This window comes from Canis lupus, chromosome 34 (genome assembly GCF_048164855.1).
Source record: "Canis lupus baileyi chromosome 34, mCanLup2.hap1, whole genome shotgun sequence".
Lineage (NCBI taxonomy): Eukaryota > Metazoa > Chordata > Mammalia > Carnivora > Canidae > Canis > Canis lupus.
In genome coordinates this window covers 9,293,423-9,311,193 of record NC_132871.1, presented here as the reverse complement: position 1 = coordinate 9,311,193, position 17,771 = coordinate 9,293,423, and the positions used below count along the sequence as shown (strand labels likewise).

Below are 17,771 nucleotides of genomic sequence, written 5' to 3'. Positions count from 1 at the left end.
AGCTCTCAATAAATATTAGTTCCTCATATCACAAAGATTTTTCTTTTATTAATAACAAACACTAAGGTGAGTCATACTCTGTTTAACTGCTTCCTTCCTGGTGCAGGAGAGATGTTAACTGTTTTTGACTGTGGCATCATTGTCATATTTGGAGACATGCTGGAGAGAAAATGTGCTGGCTGGCAAAATTGTTGATAATAGAGCACACGGTTAAAATTCCTATCCTGTTAGATGTTTCAAGTAGCCCTACGTCTCTCTTGAGGGTGCTGTGGCAAACTGCGTCCATCTGCTCTTCCATTTTTGAGGGCATACCTTCCAAACAAGTCCCAGGCATATGTCTACATAGCAAGAAAGGAGAAGTGGACTCAATGTATTAAAATATTAACTCAAGCATGTTAATAAGAGACCTACAAAAGTAAGAGTCAAATATAAAAACCAATCATGAGGCTTTCGAGTTGCCATAATTCTGTTTACTGCATAGCATCAATCTAAGAGACAGCTGACCTACATAGGCTACTTTATCATGTTTGATCTCAGTACTTATTCATGTGCCTTGTTGTTCCTGGAACATTTTTATAGCTTTCTTCTCCTCTGTGACAGTTTTTCTAGAATGACAAGTTCTTTGGTCCAAAATAAATAGGGGTAATGAGAGGGTTTGTTTTTCATCTGAGTCTCCATGTTCAAAGGCAGGAAAAAGACAAGACAGAAATTACATATGTTTAAGAGGTAACAGTTAAATACTTGAGAAATATGTGTCCTTGAATTTCTGAAGATTTTGGAAGACATACAACTGCATTTTACAAATGTTTCCTCTTTCATTGATGTTTAATTCTTATAATTAGCATCGTGCAAATTGTTACATACACCACTAGTATCATGGAGGGTATTTATAAAATAGGGTTATTTGGTGGCAAAACATGCAAGCCCAGAATTATTAAAGTGACATGTTTCCCTGAGAGGTATTCTTAGGTCAGGTATAAAATGTTTCAGTGGAAACACTCCAATCTCATAACACTCTATATTTTAGGGAAAAGAATCAGGAAATATATAGCTAATTCCATAATAGTAGAGCTTCCTGCTAAAGAACTAGCTTTTATACCAAGGGGGAGCCTCAGAGTTCATTCTCTGGTACTAGTCTTGTCCTCTGCTGAGCTAACTCAGGTCTCCTGAGCCACTTCCTTGCTAAGCAATGGAAAGGGGATAAAAAGTCTCCTGGGCCATCTGCATCTCTCTTTTTCAATTAGCAACATTAAATATTGGCATGATGAGGTTCAGCAGCCCTGAATTTGCTAGACAGTAGTCAAGAAGAATGTCCTAAAATTTTTGTTTTAAGGGAAGCGACCTAGCAAGATGACTGGTGGTGGTGATGGTGATAGTTTTGTTTTAATTTTTAACATTTTAAAGGTTTTCTTCATTTTCTTGAAATCAGAACAGGTACCATCTTTTTATTCATACAAAACACCCATCACAGGCTTCCTAGCACATGCTTTTTTTTTTTTTTTCCACATGCTTTTTAAAAAGAACCTGAAGAAGAAAGAAATTCTTGAAGAAGAAAGTAGGAAAAAAGAATATATTCATCACATACTGTGGAAATGTTTTGTCTTACATCAGTGTGTGAGTTTGTTTACCATTTCCTATCACTCTAGTTAACAGAGATTAAAAAGAAGGTAAAAAGGGGACGCCTGGGTGGCCCAGCAGTTGAGCATCTGCCTTCCGCTCAGGGCGTGATCTCAGAGTCCTGGGATAAAGTCCCACATCAGGCTCCCTGCATGGAGCCTGTTTCTCCCTCTGCCTGTGTGTCTGCCTCTCTCTCCCTCTGTGTGTGTGTGTCTTTCATGAATAAAATCTTTAAAAAAAAAAAAAAGAAGGTAAAAGAAGAGGACAGTCTTCCAATTTGACAGAATAAGGGCCATTGAAAATTTGTTCTTCCTTAAAAGTAGTAAGAACACTAGCAAAAATTGTCAAAATCAACTTTTGAGAACTCTGCAAATTAAGGAAAGGCTTGCAAAAATCTGAGGAGTGTTTATTCGAGAAAAACAGTTGAATCTCTTAAGAACAGCAAGTTTTGGGGCATTTTAATGGACTTTATTCTCATCTCCCTCCCCTCAATTCTAGGGTAGCTATGAAAACCAAGAGCTACATAATCATGTTAGCTGTGAAAACCAGCAGCCTAGCAGTCACTGGCAAAGGAAAAACATATTTGGAGCTCCCTAAAAGTCCTATCCCCAGAGAATTGTCATTATTTGACCTGTTTGGCAGCTCCACACAGCTTGTCTTTATTCGACCTGACTTGGGGCTTGCTCACTGACAACAGCCTTCACCTTGGGGGTATTTGTGGGGAAAAAAACAGCAGTAATTGTTTAACACTGCAACTGCTAAAAAACAAAAACAAAAACAAAAAACACTGCAACTGCTGTAGGCAGGGATAACAGTTGCAGCTACTAAGAAGTGGAAGAGACAACTTAAAAGCAGCAGCATGGAAATGAGATATTTCTATGGGGTTTTGAAAAGCTCTGACATATTACTGGAAATCTAGAAGGCACAGTCATTTGCAGAGTTGTGTGTATGTTCAATAAAGACCCAAGAAGGACCTAATCCCTTTCCTCTGGGTGACCTTGAAGCTCTGTGTAAGCAGAAAGTGAAAGCTACATGAACTTGCCATCAGAGAATTGAAGGTATCACCCACATGCATACAGATCTCCTCAGCAAGGCTGGAAGGTTTATTGGCTGAAGGCTTTTAAGGAAATCTGTACAGTCATTAGTCAAGAAGAAGCTAACCAAGCAGAGAATTCAGTTGCCGTACACAACAAAGAATAGTTCAGGAAAGTCACTAAACAATAAATATCAGCAGCAACAATAATAGCAACAAAGAGAAACAACAACAAACCTTAGATGGAGTGAGTGGGAAGTGGATCTAATCTCCAGAGTTTCCACACTATATCACTTAATCTATTCTGCTTTCAACAGAAAATAAATGTGACATACAAAGAAAGGGGAAAATACACAGGAGAAAAAGCAATCAACAGAAACTGCCCATGAGTAAGTCCAGATTTGGGACTTACTAAACAAAGACTTTAATTGAGCTATTATAAATACATTCAAAATACCAAATAGGAACCAAATCTAAGGAACTAAAGGAAAATAAGAGAACAATGTCTCATCAAATACAGAATATCAACAAAGAGTTGGAAATTATAAAAAAATTATAAAAAATGAATGAAAAAGAAGTTCTAGGATTGAAAAGTACAACCACTGAAATGAAAAATTCACTAGGAGGGTTCAACAGAAAGATTGAGAAACCAGAAGAAAGAATCACCAAACTGGAAGATAGGTTATTTGAGAATATCTGATTTGAGAAGCAGAAAAACAAAGAATGAAGGAAATTAAATCAGAGACCTGTGAAATATCATTGAGTATATGAACATACACATTATGGGAGTCTCCAAAAGACAGGAAAGGGAAAAAGGGACAGAAAGAATATTTGAAGAATTAATGGCTAAAAACTTAGCATGTTTGATTAAAAGAAATATTAATTTGTATATGCAGGAGGCTCAACAAATTCTAAGTAGGATAAACTCAAAGGGACCCACACCTGTACACATCCTGACTAAACTGTTGAAAACCAGTGACACAGAAAGATTCTTGAAAGCAACAAAAGAGATGTGATTCATCACATACAAGTGATTCTCAGTAAGATTAAGTAAGAGCTCCATGATCAGAACCCCTGGAGGCCAGGAGGCCACTGAATGGCATATTCAAAGTGATCATAGAAACTGTCAACCTTATCAACAGATTATGTAACACATTTCATTTACTTGTACTAACTAGTGGTACACAAACTTACACAAACAAAACACTCCCCAAGGTGTCAAATTTGAAGCACAGCATCTATTTGAGTGAAAATGTTCTTGAAAGTTTAGGTTTTATATTTCATAAAACCAGCATATTTAAAAAAACAAATATAGGCATCAATTGAGGCCACACATACTCCATGTATTAATCAAACAAGGCTTATGAATCTAAAGCCGTGTTTTTCAAACTGTGGGTCACAGCAAATTAGTGAATCATGAAATAAATTTGTGAGTTAGGGCAGCAGGTTTTTTTAAAGAATAAAATACATCAGAATATACATGCATAGTATATTTTCATAAAATTTGCTTTTGATAAGTATGTGCATTTTTGTGTGTGTTTATATACATTAACTAGATTTGGATATAAAATATATCTTTTGTTGTAGATCATAATCAAAAACGGTTAAAAGTCACCATCTAACTGATACCCAAAGAAATTGGCACAGTTAGGATTCATGGTGAAGATATTTAGCAACTTTCTTCCAGGTAGGAGTAGAATTTCTGATCCCTAAAATCCTCATCAGGGTGAGTAGTATGGCCAAGTGAGGGTGAGTTACATCACAGTTTCTGGAAGCATACGCCTAGAATCATATTCATAATCTGGATAGGTGCTAGAGATCATTTCACCTGGGCCAGGTACATCTCAGGATTATAAAATGTACAGTATGATTGCAGGATATAATCACAGTAAAGTGAATAAATAAAATCCTCAGTTATCATACTTAGTCTTTTCAGCTAAGGTAGTCTATTCCAGGTTTATTCTCGAATATATCATTGCTGCTGGACAAGAACAAAGAACATCTCTGGGAGTCTTATTTACAGATTCATGAATCAACTTGAGAGCTCATCCTGTACTTTTGTCTCATAATAGTCACATCCTATGGAAGCTAGTTCCCCTTTTAAAATGGCCAGATTTGGGCCATGGGGGCTGCAAGCCTAAAGGAAAGAGTTAAAGAAAAGTAAAGAATGGTTGCAAATCACTGCTGGGAGAGATAATTTGTTTACAAAACTAGATTCCACACAGAATAGTAAGGAAAGGAAAAAAATCAGTAAGGTATTTAAACATAAGTTTCAATATTTTGACCTAAAAAATATAACGCAGAAAACTAATGTTGAGAAAAATCACCAGGCTGTCCAATCTAAAAACTGAAAGAAACCCTAAATGTCCCCAAAGGTGTTTCTCAAAGTTGAGATACTTGTACTCTCAGGGGTAGATGTAAGTGAGCTGAGGGGGTAGAAAAACCACAGGAAAAACAATGTGTGAAAGGTCATATTATTTGATGGAATCTACAATACTACCAATTGTAAGATGCATTGTTATTTTTGAACCAGTAAAAAAAAAAAAAAAAAAAAATGCCATGAGGCAATTCGTCTTACCACTTACACTGTTTTAATCTTATTTAAAAGATCTTTTTAGATTAGACATAAGTTTTGTAATACACCATTCTTGAAGGAAAATTTAAACTATGCTAGTTGATTACATATAAAAGGAAAAATTAAAAGTAAAATAAATTGACTAAGACTTTTCTAAAGTTGCCTCAAATTCAGTGTCACTCTTCTGAATCAATTTTCAATATGGAGTCACCAATGTTTGAGTTATCAGGATATTGAGGACCCAGCATTTTTCAGAAGAGGGTTCCATTATCATCTCCAGGAAACTGTTCTAAACTACTAGCACCCTCCAGCAAATTTTGATGCTGGCGTCCTATTGAACATGTTAAGAAGTGTCACTGGAAAGTTTTTAGACAAAACCACATTCATATTCTTTCCTTAAGTGATCTTTAGTTGGTTTGTTGCCAGATATTTTAGGGGCTTGCTGTTGTCCAATCATGCCACCAGCAATTCTTTAACTGTGCAGCTATGTATCTAAAACCACATCAAGACCTAACATAACTTGGAAGGTTATGCAGGGCTCCTGGTCAACCATTCTACATGGCTATTCATTGCTCATTGCACCAGCTCAGCTGCCACTTATCTATGAGTCTGTTTTCATATCATTGAGTTCAATTTCATTCTCATCTGCGATCGAATTCAAACTCATGCACGAACAGTACCTTAGTTTGCTATTTCTGCATAACAAACTACTACCCAATTAGCAGCTTAGAACAATACCCTTTCATTATCTCACAATTCAGGAGATCAGAAGTTTGTAATGGCATAGCTGGATTTGCTGTTTAGGATCTCACAAGACCAAAATCAAGGTGTCGACAGAACTGCATCCTCCTCTGGGGGCTCTGGGGAAGAATCAAGCTCGTTGTTGTTGGAAAAATTCAACTCCTTGTAATTGTAGCACTGAGGTCGTGGTTTCCTTGACATGTGGCCTCCTCTATATTTAAGGCAATAATATGTGTCAAATCCGGCCTGTGCTTTAAATCTCTGACTTCCCCTATTGGCTGCATTTCTCTGACTTCTTTTTCTGTCGTCAACTGGAAGAAAGCTCTTACGTTTTTAAGGGCTTGTGATTAGATTGGGCCACCTAGATTTTCCGGAATAATTTTCCTATTTTAACATCAATTGATAGATCACATATGCAAGTTTCTTTGGTCAAGTAATGTAACACATTCGTGGATATGACAACAGAAGATGAAGGCCTCAGGGGCTGAAATTCTGTTTCCCACATTTAGTTTGATTTTGTTGTTTAAAATTAAATGTCACATGTTTTAACCATTTGATATTACACTTGGCATTATGTTGAAATGCTACATTTTATAATCTATGTTCTCGATGTTGGTCATTTTAGCATCCTTGGCATTGACAGGCATGTCAAAGGACACTGGGATTTTCTTGGCATTCCCTATTTGATTAAGTTCATAGTTTCCTTTTTTATTTAATTGAATCACTTGTCCCTGGAAATTCAACAGCCTCCAATACATTGGAAGTTTTTGACAAACTGATAATCCACACTTTAATAATAGTCTTGTATCATGCATGAAGTTAGTTACATCAACCTCTTACTACTTTGGGATTTCTTTCGTTTATTGTGAATGCTTTGGCATTTTCTCTTGTCTTCAGTTGCATGACTTGGCATTGGTAAATTATCCTTTAGTATGTATTTCAGTAACAAAACATGGTCTAGCTTCATCTCCTTGTGAGTTTGTACCTCAGTTATTGCTTTGCAAGAACATCTAGACTATGGCTAGCTTCCCAATAATACACATTTTCATTACTAATATCAAATTTACACTCCATTTCTTGTTTCCATGTTTTCCTGTGAAACAATAACTGTTCATTTCAATGCCAGATCATAGTATAATCTTGTTAGAGACATATTAAACAGCATCCAAACCCAATTAAGGCCTGAGTCTTAATAGAGTAAAGCATTAGATGGCCAAGAGAATTTCTTCCAGGCAGAAGCCTGCAGGAAGGCAGGGAGTACTGCTGGTAGCACTGCTCTCAGACTAAAAATTCAACACTTAGTAACCTGCAAATATGTGCAAATTGCTTAACCTCTCTGAACCTTAGGTTCCTCATTTTACAAATGAGGACAATAAAGTTTAATGCATTAGACATTCATGAAATTAGCTTAAACAACATAAGTGTGACATATGAGTCTTTCAATGACAGTCAATTCTCTTTCCCTAATTAGATAAAAAAAAATCACTATAATGCACAATAGTTGACTCACAGACTCATTGCTTCCTGGAATTTTTTTGCTAGAAGAGACATTTAGTAGACATTAGCTATTCCATATTCCTTATTTAATGAGTGTATTAGTCTCCTAGGGCTGCCATACCAGATTTCTACAAACTTGGTGGTTTCCAACAGAGACTTATTCTCTCACAATTCTAGAAGCCAGAAGACCCAAATCAAGGTATTGGCAGAGCCGTCCTCCTTCTAAAGGCTCTAGGGGAGATTCTTACCTTGCCTTTTCCCACTTTCTGGTAGTTCCTACTGTTTCTGGACTTGTATATATCATTCCAATCTCAGCTTTGGTCTTCACATGGTTTTTCTCCCATATGTCCCTATACATCCTCACCAGTCATTGGATTTATGGTCCACCCTATATCCAACACGACTCCACCATAAGATCCTTAATTAATTGCATCTGTTAAGATTCTATTTCCAAGTAATATCCCATCTTTAAAAAAAATTATTTATTTACTTATTTATTTGAGAGAGAAAGAAGAAGCAGGGGGAGGAGAAAAGGGGGAGGAAGAGGGAAGGGAAAGCATCACAAGCAGACCCATGCTCAGTGGCCGGATATCACAACTCTGAGGTCATGACCTGAGCTGAAACCAAAAGTCAGATGCTCAACTGCCTGAGCCATACAAGTGCCCCCAAATAAGGTCCCCTTCTAAGGTTCCAGATGGATACAAATTTTGAGGGGACACTATTCAACTCACTGTACTGAGGAAGTAGGTTTTATTGAAATAACATTTAAAAGAGAACAAATTTCTAACATTACGTATCTCTGAGTGTTCAAAGATATCTTATTTTTTCTATCTTCATATCCTCAGAAGTGGCCTGTAACAGTATAATGTCTGGGTTTTGCAAGGTAGGAGTGACTACACAGAAGAGCCTTTGGATGGAACACCAGAGCTCGAGTAGAAACTGAGGACAGCAAGCAAAGGATAAAATGGGTGTCATATTTTAACACTGAGCACAACAGACAGTTCAGACAAATCCATTGCCTGTCTCATCCCTGGGAATTTTTCACAGGCCATGTTTTCCCCACAAGTTTCAGCCTCTACTCATGTTTCTCCACCTCCTTGATTCTTGAAGACTTGGTTCACCTCTCTTGACTCCTTCATTTTGTTCCTGAATTTTCTTCTTCCTGGACTCTTACTAAAGTCAAACCCCTGTATTAGTTTCTTACTGCTGTTATAACACATTCCCACAAACTCAAGTGGCTTTAAATAGCACAAAGTTCTTATCTTACAATTTATACCATTCTCTAGGGGAGAATCCATCTCCTTGCCTTTTCTAACTATACAACTTGCCCACATTCCTTGTCTCCCCCATTCCTCCATCTTTAAAGCCAGCAAGGGTAGGTCAAGTCTTTCTCAATCTGCATCATTCTGATCTCTGCTCTTGTCACATTTCCTCTACTTATAAGAACCCTTAGGGTTGCACTGAACCCTTCAGAAAAATCCAAGATAATTCTCCCCATCTCAAGATTCTTACACAGATCTGCAAAGTCCATTTTGCCATGTAACATTCACAGGTTCTATGGATTAGGATCTGGGTATCTTTGGGGAACCATTATTCTGCCTACCATTTGTCCTCATCTTTTCAGACAGAACATTTTAGCTCTCACTCTCCAGGCTGACCTGCATACCAAAAGGCTCCTTAAACCAAGCATCTTGCCATTTAGCTGCTCTGAGATTGCTAGCTTTATTTTTCTCCTCTCCTTCCAGTCACAACAAATGAAAAATACAGCATAAAGATTAAGTTTAAAAAAAAAAAAAAGGATTGCTTCCCACTAAAATAAATTCTGTCCCCACTACACCCTTATTCTCAGAAGGCCAAAGTGGCCACAGAACTCAGATTTTAAATAACAACATTTCCACTATATTCCATTAAATGTGAAAAAATTCCCCTTTAGTCAGTTGTTATCTTCTAGAAATTATAGACATTTGGCTTTAAAAAAATATCTTATGTAGCACAGCTGAGAAAGTATAATTTCCAAAGCAGCATCCAAACTTATACCTAGGAGATACATCAACAAAATTTGGCCAAATATATTTCAAACTAAATGAAAATTTCTATTAAGATGTCCATAAATGTGCGTTTTCCATTTCTAAGGTACACATGATTATTCAAACTACCTGTTCCCACTGAGGATAGAAAAGAGGTTCTCAAAGTTTGAAGAGATCCAAGAAAGTTTATTCAGGCTGGTTCACTAAATATTCTTAAATTAGGCTTCATAGGAAAGGTTCTATTTTTTTTTTAAGATTTTATTTATTTATTCATGAGAGACACACACAGAGAGAGAGAGGCAGAGACACAGGCAGAGGGAGAAGCAGGCTCCATGCAGGGAGCCCGACATGGGACTTGATCTCAGGTTTCCAGGATTACGCCCTGGGCCGAAGGCGGTGCCAAACCGCTGAGCCACCCGGGCTGCCCCATAGGAAAGGTTCTAACAGCAAGATCTGAGGAGGTGGAGTATCACATGAATCAGATAAAACCATTTTTATTTTTTTTTGATAAAACCATTTTTAAAAATAAGTCAGCATTGATAACACAAGATGACTATAAATAAACAATGCAAAAAAAAATAAATAAACAATGCATTAATAGTACTGTGTTCTGAAAAACTGAGGTACATATCTCTTTCTGATCTGTTCTGATTGTGAAAAAAATTGGAAAGTATGTCCCATTCTAGAAAACATCACTTTAAGAAAGACTCAGGCAAGCTGGGGCATATCCAGGGGAGAGTGTAAATAGTGGTAAAGAGTCTGGAGACATGAAGTATAAAAATCATCTAAGAAAAGCAGATGTAAAGCACAGCGGATCCATGGCAGTCTTCCAGTATTGAGCCAGTGCCACTGGGGTGAGGCAGTAATCCCTTGGTGGCTTTAGTCTGCCATTCCTCTAGTCCTTCTCCCATTCTAATGCCCAGGTGAGTTCTCAAGACACAAATCTCAGTATGTCACTGTCTGTGGTTAACTCCTATGAGTAAACATGTAGCCAGTCTCCAGGCCAATCAAAAGAGTTTAAGCATTTCAAGACCCAAAAAGATCCTTGCCCCAGTCAGTTGGCATTCCAATTAGCTGGGTGTCCTTATGGGGAGTTAAGGGTCACCACCATCAATTATGATGACCTTTGTGACAATAGCTCACAGCCCAAATTAAAGATCCTGAAACATGCCTTGTTAGCTTTCTCACCTCTGTGCCTCTGTTTACAATGTTTCCTCTTCCTGGAAGGTAGCGGTGTCACTAACTTTCCATTTTCCTACAGGACCTAACTGAAGTTTCACAACATCTAAGAGTTTTCCCTGAATATCACCTTCCATTTTTATCCAGATGAGTTCTCTATTAAAATACCACCTGGCAATAAACCTTTTATAGAAAGTATTGAATTGGTTTGCAGGCACTGATTTACTTAATAATGGGACATATGAGCCTAAACTGAGACACATCTGTACATGAGAAGGCATTTATTTGCACAAGATAATTGCACAGAGGGAAATGGACTGTGAGGTGGAGGTTTTGAGGCTCTAAACCTGATGGCCAACATGGAAGTAAGGTGGGAAAACCAAGAGAGCAATTTAATGGCTGGCCCTCAATCCAAGTTCTGGTTCCTAAGCCTGTTCCCATAGACTTAGTTCAAGTCCTATGGAAAAAGAAGGGCTACAGATAAAAGCTTTAGGAATTGAAAGATTTGGAAAAAAAAATGGAGTGTATGCAAGGCAGTTTAGGGGTCAAACAACAAACTATAACACATGGTAGGGAAAGTGAGCCCTCTTCCCACTTATGTACTCATTACCCAGCCTTGCTCAGATTTGAAAAGGCCACCAGTGCCTCTGAGACAGTGCAATGAATTCTGGAGTGTGTGAGGAGGCCCATGCCCAGCAGATGCTGCTCTGTTATATCTAGGGGGAGAGGTTTTAGGAGAGGACACTTGGGAAAATGATGAGTCAGCAAAAAATTATTTTGTTTTTGTTTGTTTAAATCCTGGAGACTCCCAGAACTACTTTAAGAGTGACCTTTGCAAAGGGCTGGAGGGTCTTAGACTTCAAAGCAGAAATGACCAAGCAGCCAAATATAAATTATCACTCTTACTGTGACTTTACTTACAGCCAAGGTTTGGAGGCCTGGTGAAATCTAGTTATGGCTATAGTATATTCTTAACCTACTCCTACCTCTGTTCCTTGGCCTTGAGATCCTTGAAGGCAGACTGCTGGTTTTTAAAAAATCTCTGTAGCCCCATTACCTATATAGTTCCCAGCACAGAGTAGGTATTCAACAAATTGCTATTGAATAAAGGAATAAAATTAATGAAAGAACAACTATCTTTAATGGACAAATTCAGGACAAATAGGTGGAAGTTAAAGGAATGTAAAAGGCTCTTCTAACAATTAGAAAACGCTATCAGTAGAAAAAAGCCCATGGTAACACAGTGAGAATTTTATCACTGGAGGAGTTGTCAAGGGTGCCCCAGAGGAGGTACATCCCTCATGGAGAGAAATGGATCAAATCATTTCTTACTGTCAAACTGCTTAGTATTAATTACATGAAGACCAAGAGGAGTGTGGCCATGACAAAGGAGTTAGCCCTATAGGGTAACATGCAAAAATGATGAGCCAGCAACATAACTTTTTTTTTTTTTTTAAATCTTGAAGGACTGTCTATAAAAATTAGGAAGCCTTAAGCCAGAATTCACCAGAATTAAACTGTACCCTGAAACACTGTTGCATGAAGCCGTAGACATTATCTTCAAAAGCTATCCTATTATAACTCTGAATGATGTCCAGAGGACTAAGGTATCTAATGGACATTATCTACAGTGAAGATGTTTAGTGATGAAAGGTTAAAGGAAAGATTTACAATGTGCTGAGTGTACACTGTGATTTGTAGACTCCTAGCCTGTTTCAATGTCTCTTCCACAGCCTCTGGCAAAGTAAATGCTTAGGCCACTTGTCTTTATTCCTTCAACTTCCAATAAATGACTGAAGGAACCCACATCTACAAGAGGGAAATTACTAGACAATTCAGGAAAGGTCTTCTGAGATAAATGAACATTCTACATTAATTTAAAGGCCACAAATAGAATGATGGAGAGTACTATTTCATAATGTCAAAGTTCAAAGGCACTTTTCAAATGTCTCTTTAAAGAAAATCGGGACCTTTCTTTCTTTCCTTCTTTCTTTATTATCAGAAAGTTTGCCAAGGGCACACTGGGCCTTGGGTCATTCTGTTTTGACATGGAAGTTCTTTCATCATTAAAAATAATCAAAAGATCAGAAATATTTAACTCTGTATTAACCAAGAGGATACATTCCGTAGCATAAAAAAGAACAATATTGAAGCATTAGAATTTCAAAGGTTGCATTTCATTAACTCCATAAAACTTGCCCCCTTCATACATGAGGGAGGGCTTACGTGAGGCTGTGACTAGCTCAAGGAGTAAGTATGAATACATGTTTTTTTCTAGTGCATTTCATGTTACTTTACATGAAAACTTTGGGAAACCTGCTCAGTACACCACTAGTAACTCTCTATGTCTAAATATATTACTTTTGGGTATAGATTCACTTACATTAGATATAGATGTGGACATAAATATATTTGTATGAAAATGAAAACCTCCTATGAAAGGCCTCTTTTCCCCCTATCTTAAGGTATAATTTACAGACAGTAAAATTTACCCTTTTTAGTGTATGGTTCTGTAAATTTTGATAAATGTAGTCATACAACCACCACCACAGCAAGATAATCGAACGATTCCATCACATCCCCAAATTCCCCTGGGCCCCTTCATCGTATATCCCTCTCTTCATCTCTGGCTCCTGGAAACTACTGATCTGCTTTCTGTTCCTATAATTTTGCCTTTTCAAGAAAGCCCTATAATGTAGCAAAGGCCTCTTTTAAATTTCAGGCACTGGATAAAAATTAAAGCAACTAAATGAAGTGTCGATTTTAATGTGCTGATTTCTATTTCCTGAACTTAAGGCAATGATGGATATATAAAATCAAATTACCCTTGAATATTACATCTTGAAGCAGGTAGTACCCAGGGAGCCCTTTGAATATATAGATCTTTAGGACTTCAATTTCAACATATTGAATCAAAATCTCTCAGTGCAGGTTCTGGGAATTGTTTTTATCAAGTTCCCCAAGCTTGATTCTGATTGATAGGGCCAAATTTGGGGAATATTAACCCAAGAGGCATTCACTGTATGAGATTAACTGCCAGGATGTAAATTATGTGTGGCAATGGGATCAAAGTTCAGAGGTTGGGAGAGTTCTATCTAGGTGACCCTGTCCTTGGATGTGGCTACCACTTACTGCCTGCAGGACTTGTAACAAGTCACTTAAACTCACTAAACCTTGTTTTTTTCTGATATGCAGGGGTAATGATGCTGACTTCATAGGATTAAATGTATATAAAGCCTTTAGATAGAACCTGGCACACTTAGCATTCAACTATTGGAAGCTGATTATCTTGCTGCATTGGTATCAGTATTAATATCATTATCATCATCATCATGCCACCATAAGTATTTTACTTGTCTTTCCCATATTTTTGTATTTTGGTCAGTTTCACTATTTTTTAGCCCTTCCTCTAGAAGTGATCAAAGTAAACAGAGTCTACTTTTGTAGCAGCCCAACCAGCATTCAAAGAACTGCAAAGGTAACAGAAATTCACTGATTGTCCCCAACTCTCACCTTTACTTCAAAGATACCAATGGCACAAAAAATGAGTTACTGGAAACTCACTCTTTCCCAAGGGTATATATTAATGGCCAAATATGAGCAAGCAAAAGGGAGGAAGAGAAGCAAAGGGCCAGAATAAAGCCGAAAATTAGGCTGTCTGTGTAGTTGGGGGAATATCTCAAAATTTACTTTATTCACGTGTAGTTTTATCCTGCAACATAGACACATGTATTTTTAATCTATAGTTTCTTGAAAATATTTACTATTGAAATATAGTTGACATACAAAGGCAGCAGTTTTTCTTTAAGCCATGAAATACAGAAGAGTGATGATATTTGTCTGCACTTGCTGATCTAAAGAAAGAACTCCTATCCTTAAAGAATTACACGATGCTGCCAACACCACAGACTGAAGACAAGGAGCAAAAGACAAACCTGAAACTTACAAGCCCTACCTGTTCTCAGCATCAGCGCTGCACTTTGGGGACATCAATTCAAAGGATTTGGTAAACTTCACCACCTGCCACACAGAAAGACATAAATTCAAGTCAATTAGAGCTTTCTTGTAGGTTAAAATAATGCAATTAACACTTTTCATCTTTACAATAATTATTATAATAATTGGAGATTAAAGTGCAATTTTAAGTGGAGAAATCTCAAGGGACAGAGGAAGAAAATTCTACCCCACGTTTTTTTTATGTTGATAGATATCTACTAGACATCCATGGTGTACAAGGTGCCATGTTAGGCATGGTGAAATAAAAGAAATATAAGAAATCAGGGAGCCAAAAAAATCATTAAACAGCACTTAGTCCAACAATGCATTTGGTGGGCTCAGAAATGGAGACAGAGAAATCAACTCACTATACCCTTCGGTTGCAAGAAACAGAAGCCATTTGAGCCAGCCTATATAAAGTGAGACTGATTTTAAGGAACAAAAGTTTCTTGCAGAACTCATGGGAAGGAAATGAGCCAAGAGGGGGCTATGACTTACATCTCTTCTCTCATTCTTGCCTCCCACCTCTCTGTCTCCCTCTCTCCCTCCTTCTCTTCCTCCCTGCTTCTTGTATTGCTTTCTCACCATATCTGTTTCAACTTCTGCCCAGATGGCGGCCTCAATCCCAAAGTCTACACACACTTAGAGATCCTGTGCCCACCATCAACTCTCATTTTGGATTTTACTTCCAACATAGCATACATTGCCAACGTTTTAATACATTTTACTAAATATGCATATATTTTTCAAGTTTTTCTTTAAATTCCAGTTAACATATAGCGTAGTATTAGTTTCAGGTATAGAATTTAATGATTCGACACTTCCATACAATAGCCAGTGTTCATCACAAGTGCCCTCCTTAATCCCCATCACCTATTTACCCATCCTCCACCCCCTCCCTCTGGTAACCATCAGTATGTTCTCTATAGCTATGAGTCTGTTTCTTGGTTTGCCTCTCCTTTTTCCCACTCATATGTGGAATTTAAGAAACAAAAACAAACAAACATTGGGGGGAAAATTTATTGTGTTATGTATTTACAATGAGGAGTATACTATTTTGTGGCAATCTTGCCAAGGGACATCTCATTTGAAAACATTTAAAAATTTTTATTGTCCTTTGGAGAAGAAGGTAGAGACAAAACCTTGAAAAGGATGCCCTCCATTGACCCCAGTCGTCTTCCCTGGTTTATCATTGTTCTCAGGTGAACATTTTGTTGACACCTGCCCTCCCACTTCCTGCTCCAAGGGTAAAGAAGAGAAAACCATCTTCTTCAAGGATCATCCCTGGTGTGGATACTTCCTCCCTCACTCATCTTGTGAAACCAGAATATTCAGTGCAAGAACACGATCAAGCTTACTACTCTGAAAGAAAAGTTTGGACACAGAAAGTGTAAAGATAGTTTTTCTTATTATTAGCTATTGAGTTCTTATTATACTCCAGGCTCTACATCAGAAGCTTCTTGGACTATTTAAGTTCCTTAGTACAGCTCTATAAAGCAGGGATTTTTATTCTCAGTGTATAGATGAGGAAACTAACCCATAATTTTTAAGAAACTTGCTCAATTTCACACAACTAAATGGGGCACCTGGGATCAAAGCATGTCTGCTTGATTCTAGAGTGCCAGTTCTTTCAACAACATTAAAAATGTTGAGTAGGAAAAGCACCATTTCTGGTCCTCTTTTGACAAACTATACCACATGATAGAAAAATGAGGCCCTTACACTGAAAGGAGTCATCTGAATGTCACTGGATGCTTCCAAGGTTGACATTTATATTTGCCTTAGCTGGATGCAGTCATGCTTCAAAGGCCTTTTAAATTAACCACTTATGAGGAATTGATGGGCACCTGAGAAAATGATTTGGAAACTGGGAATAGATTAAATATTAAAACAGCTTTATCAGTGAGGTAATGAACCCAAACTAAGAAAATGCAACATTAGGAAAAGGATAAAAGAAAAGAGAAGCCCATCACAAAGAAAATTGTGTGTGACTAGCCAAATGCAGGGGAGTCACAGTAGACCAACTGCAAGAAAATGCCCTTGACAACTAGAGCACACATTTCATTTCATATTTCAGTGTGAACTAAGCCTCTACAAAATCATTCATTGTGGCCAAATTTGTTTTCTAAAGATGGTCACAACAATATCTCCTATCCCACACTCTTCACTACAATACGACCCTGCCACCCTCCTACCAAGTGGTAGGGTCTATATTCCCACCCCCTTGAATCTAAATGGGTTTCTGACCACTTTGACCAATAGAGTATATAGAATGGACATGATGTACCTTCTGAGATTGTCATAAAAGGCAATACACCCTCTGTGTCATCTGATGAAATACTTGTGTCTGTGGCCCCAAGACACCATGTAAGAGGTTCAACTGCCCTAAGGCCACTCTGCTGAAAGGGAGGCAAACCACATAAAAAGGCCATGTGTAGATGCTCTGGTCAGCAGCCAGTCTTTAAGTCCTTCCAGTCTAGGAGTCAGACATATGAGTGAACAAATCTGCAGATGATTCCAGTTCCCAGCCCTTAAGTCATCCCTGACTATGTTTTTCCAACAGTGTGAGGCCTCAGATATCCTGAAAAGAGTCAGGCCATCCTCCTTGTGGTACTCTCTCCAAATTTCTGATCCACAGATCTGTGGGCATGATATGATTGATTTAAGCCTCTAAACTTTGGGTTTGTTACACAGAAAAGATAACCAGAACACTAATCTTAATTGAGGATTTAAACAGAAACCAATCACTGAGGAATCCTCATCCACTTGCAATATTCTTGGGCCTCAAAAGGCTATCAAGCCACAAAGAAACTATAAGCTATCACCAAATAATAAATCCCTTGAACTATACTCCAAATAATTTTTAAAGTTAAAACAATAATAAGGTAAAAAGTAGTAGCATTTCATTTATGTCTGCATAATACAAAATTGTCACAGATTTTAAAAGGGGGAGTTAGTCCTCTAGCTCTACTTTGATCTCTCATCATTTGTGATTTATTCCCATTATTTTGTTAGATGACAGAAAATTCTTTCCCTATTTTTATCATGTTTATGCTGTTGCTATGGACTATATGTTTGTAGTCCCCCCAAATTCATTAGCTGAAAC

The 17,771-nt window shown here is 37.6% G+C and overlaps 1 protein-coding gene across 8 annotated transcripts in view; it reads right to left on the bottom strand.

Annotated features, from left to right (window-relative positions):
• PDE11A (phosphodiesterase 11A) overlaps positions 1 to 17,771 on the bottom strand; it is a 405,439-nt gene that overhangs the window by 194,000 nt on the left and 193,668 nt on the right. For all 8 annotated transcript variants that reach the window (XR_012023877.1, XR_012023878.1, XM_072811251.1 and 5 more), the window contains one exon: positions 14,625 to 14,689. Coding sequence is in view for 6 of the 8 variants with exons in the window: in XM_072811251.1 (XP_072667352.1) it covers positions 14,625 to 14,689 (65 nt within the window). In the remaining 2 variants the exon portion in view is untranslated. The remainder of the gene's footprint in view (positions 1 to 14,624; positions 14,690 to 17,771) is intronic.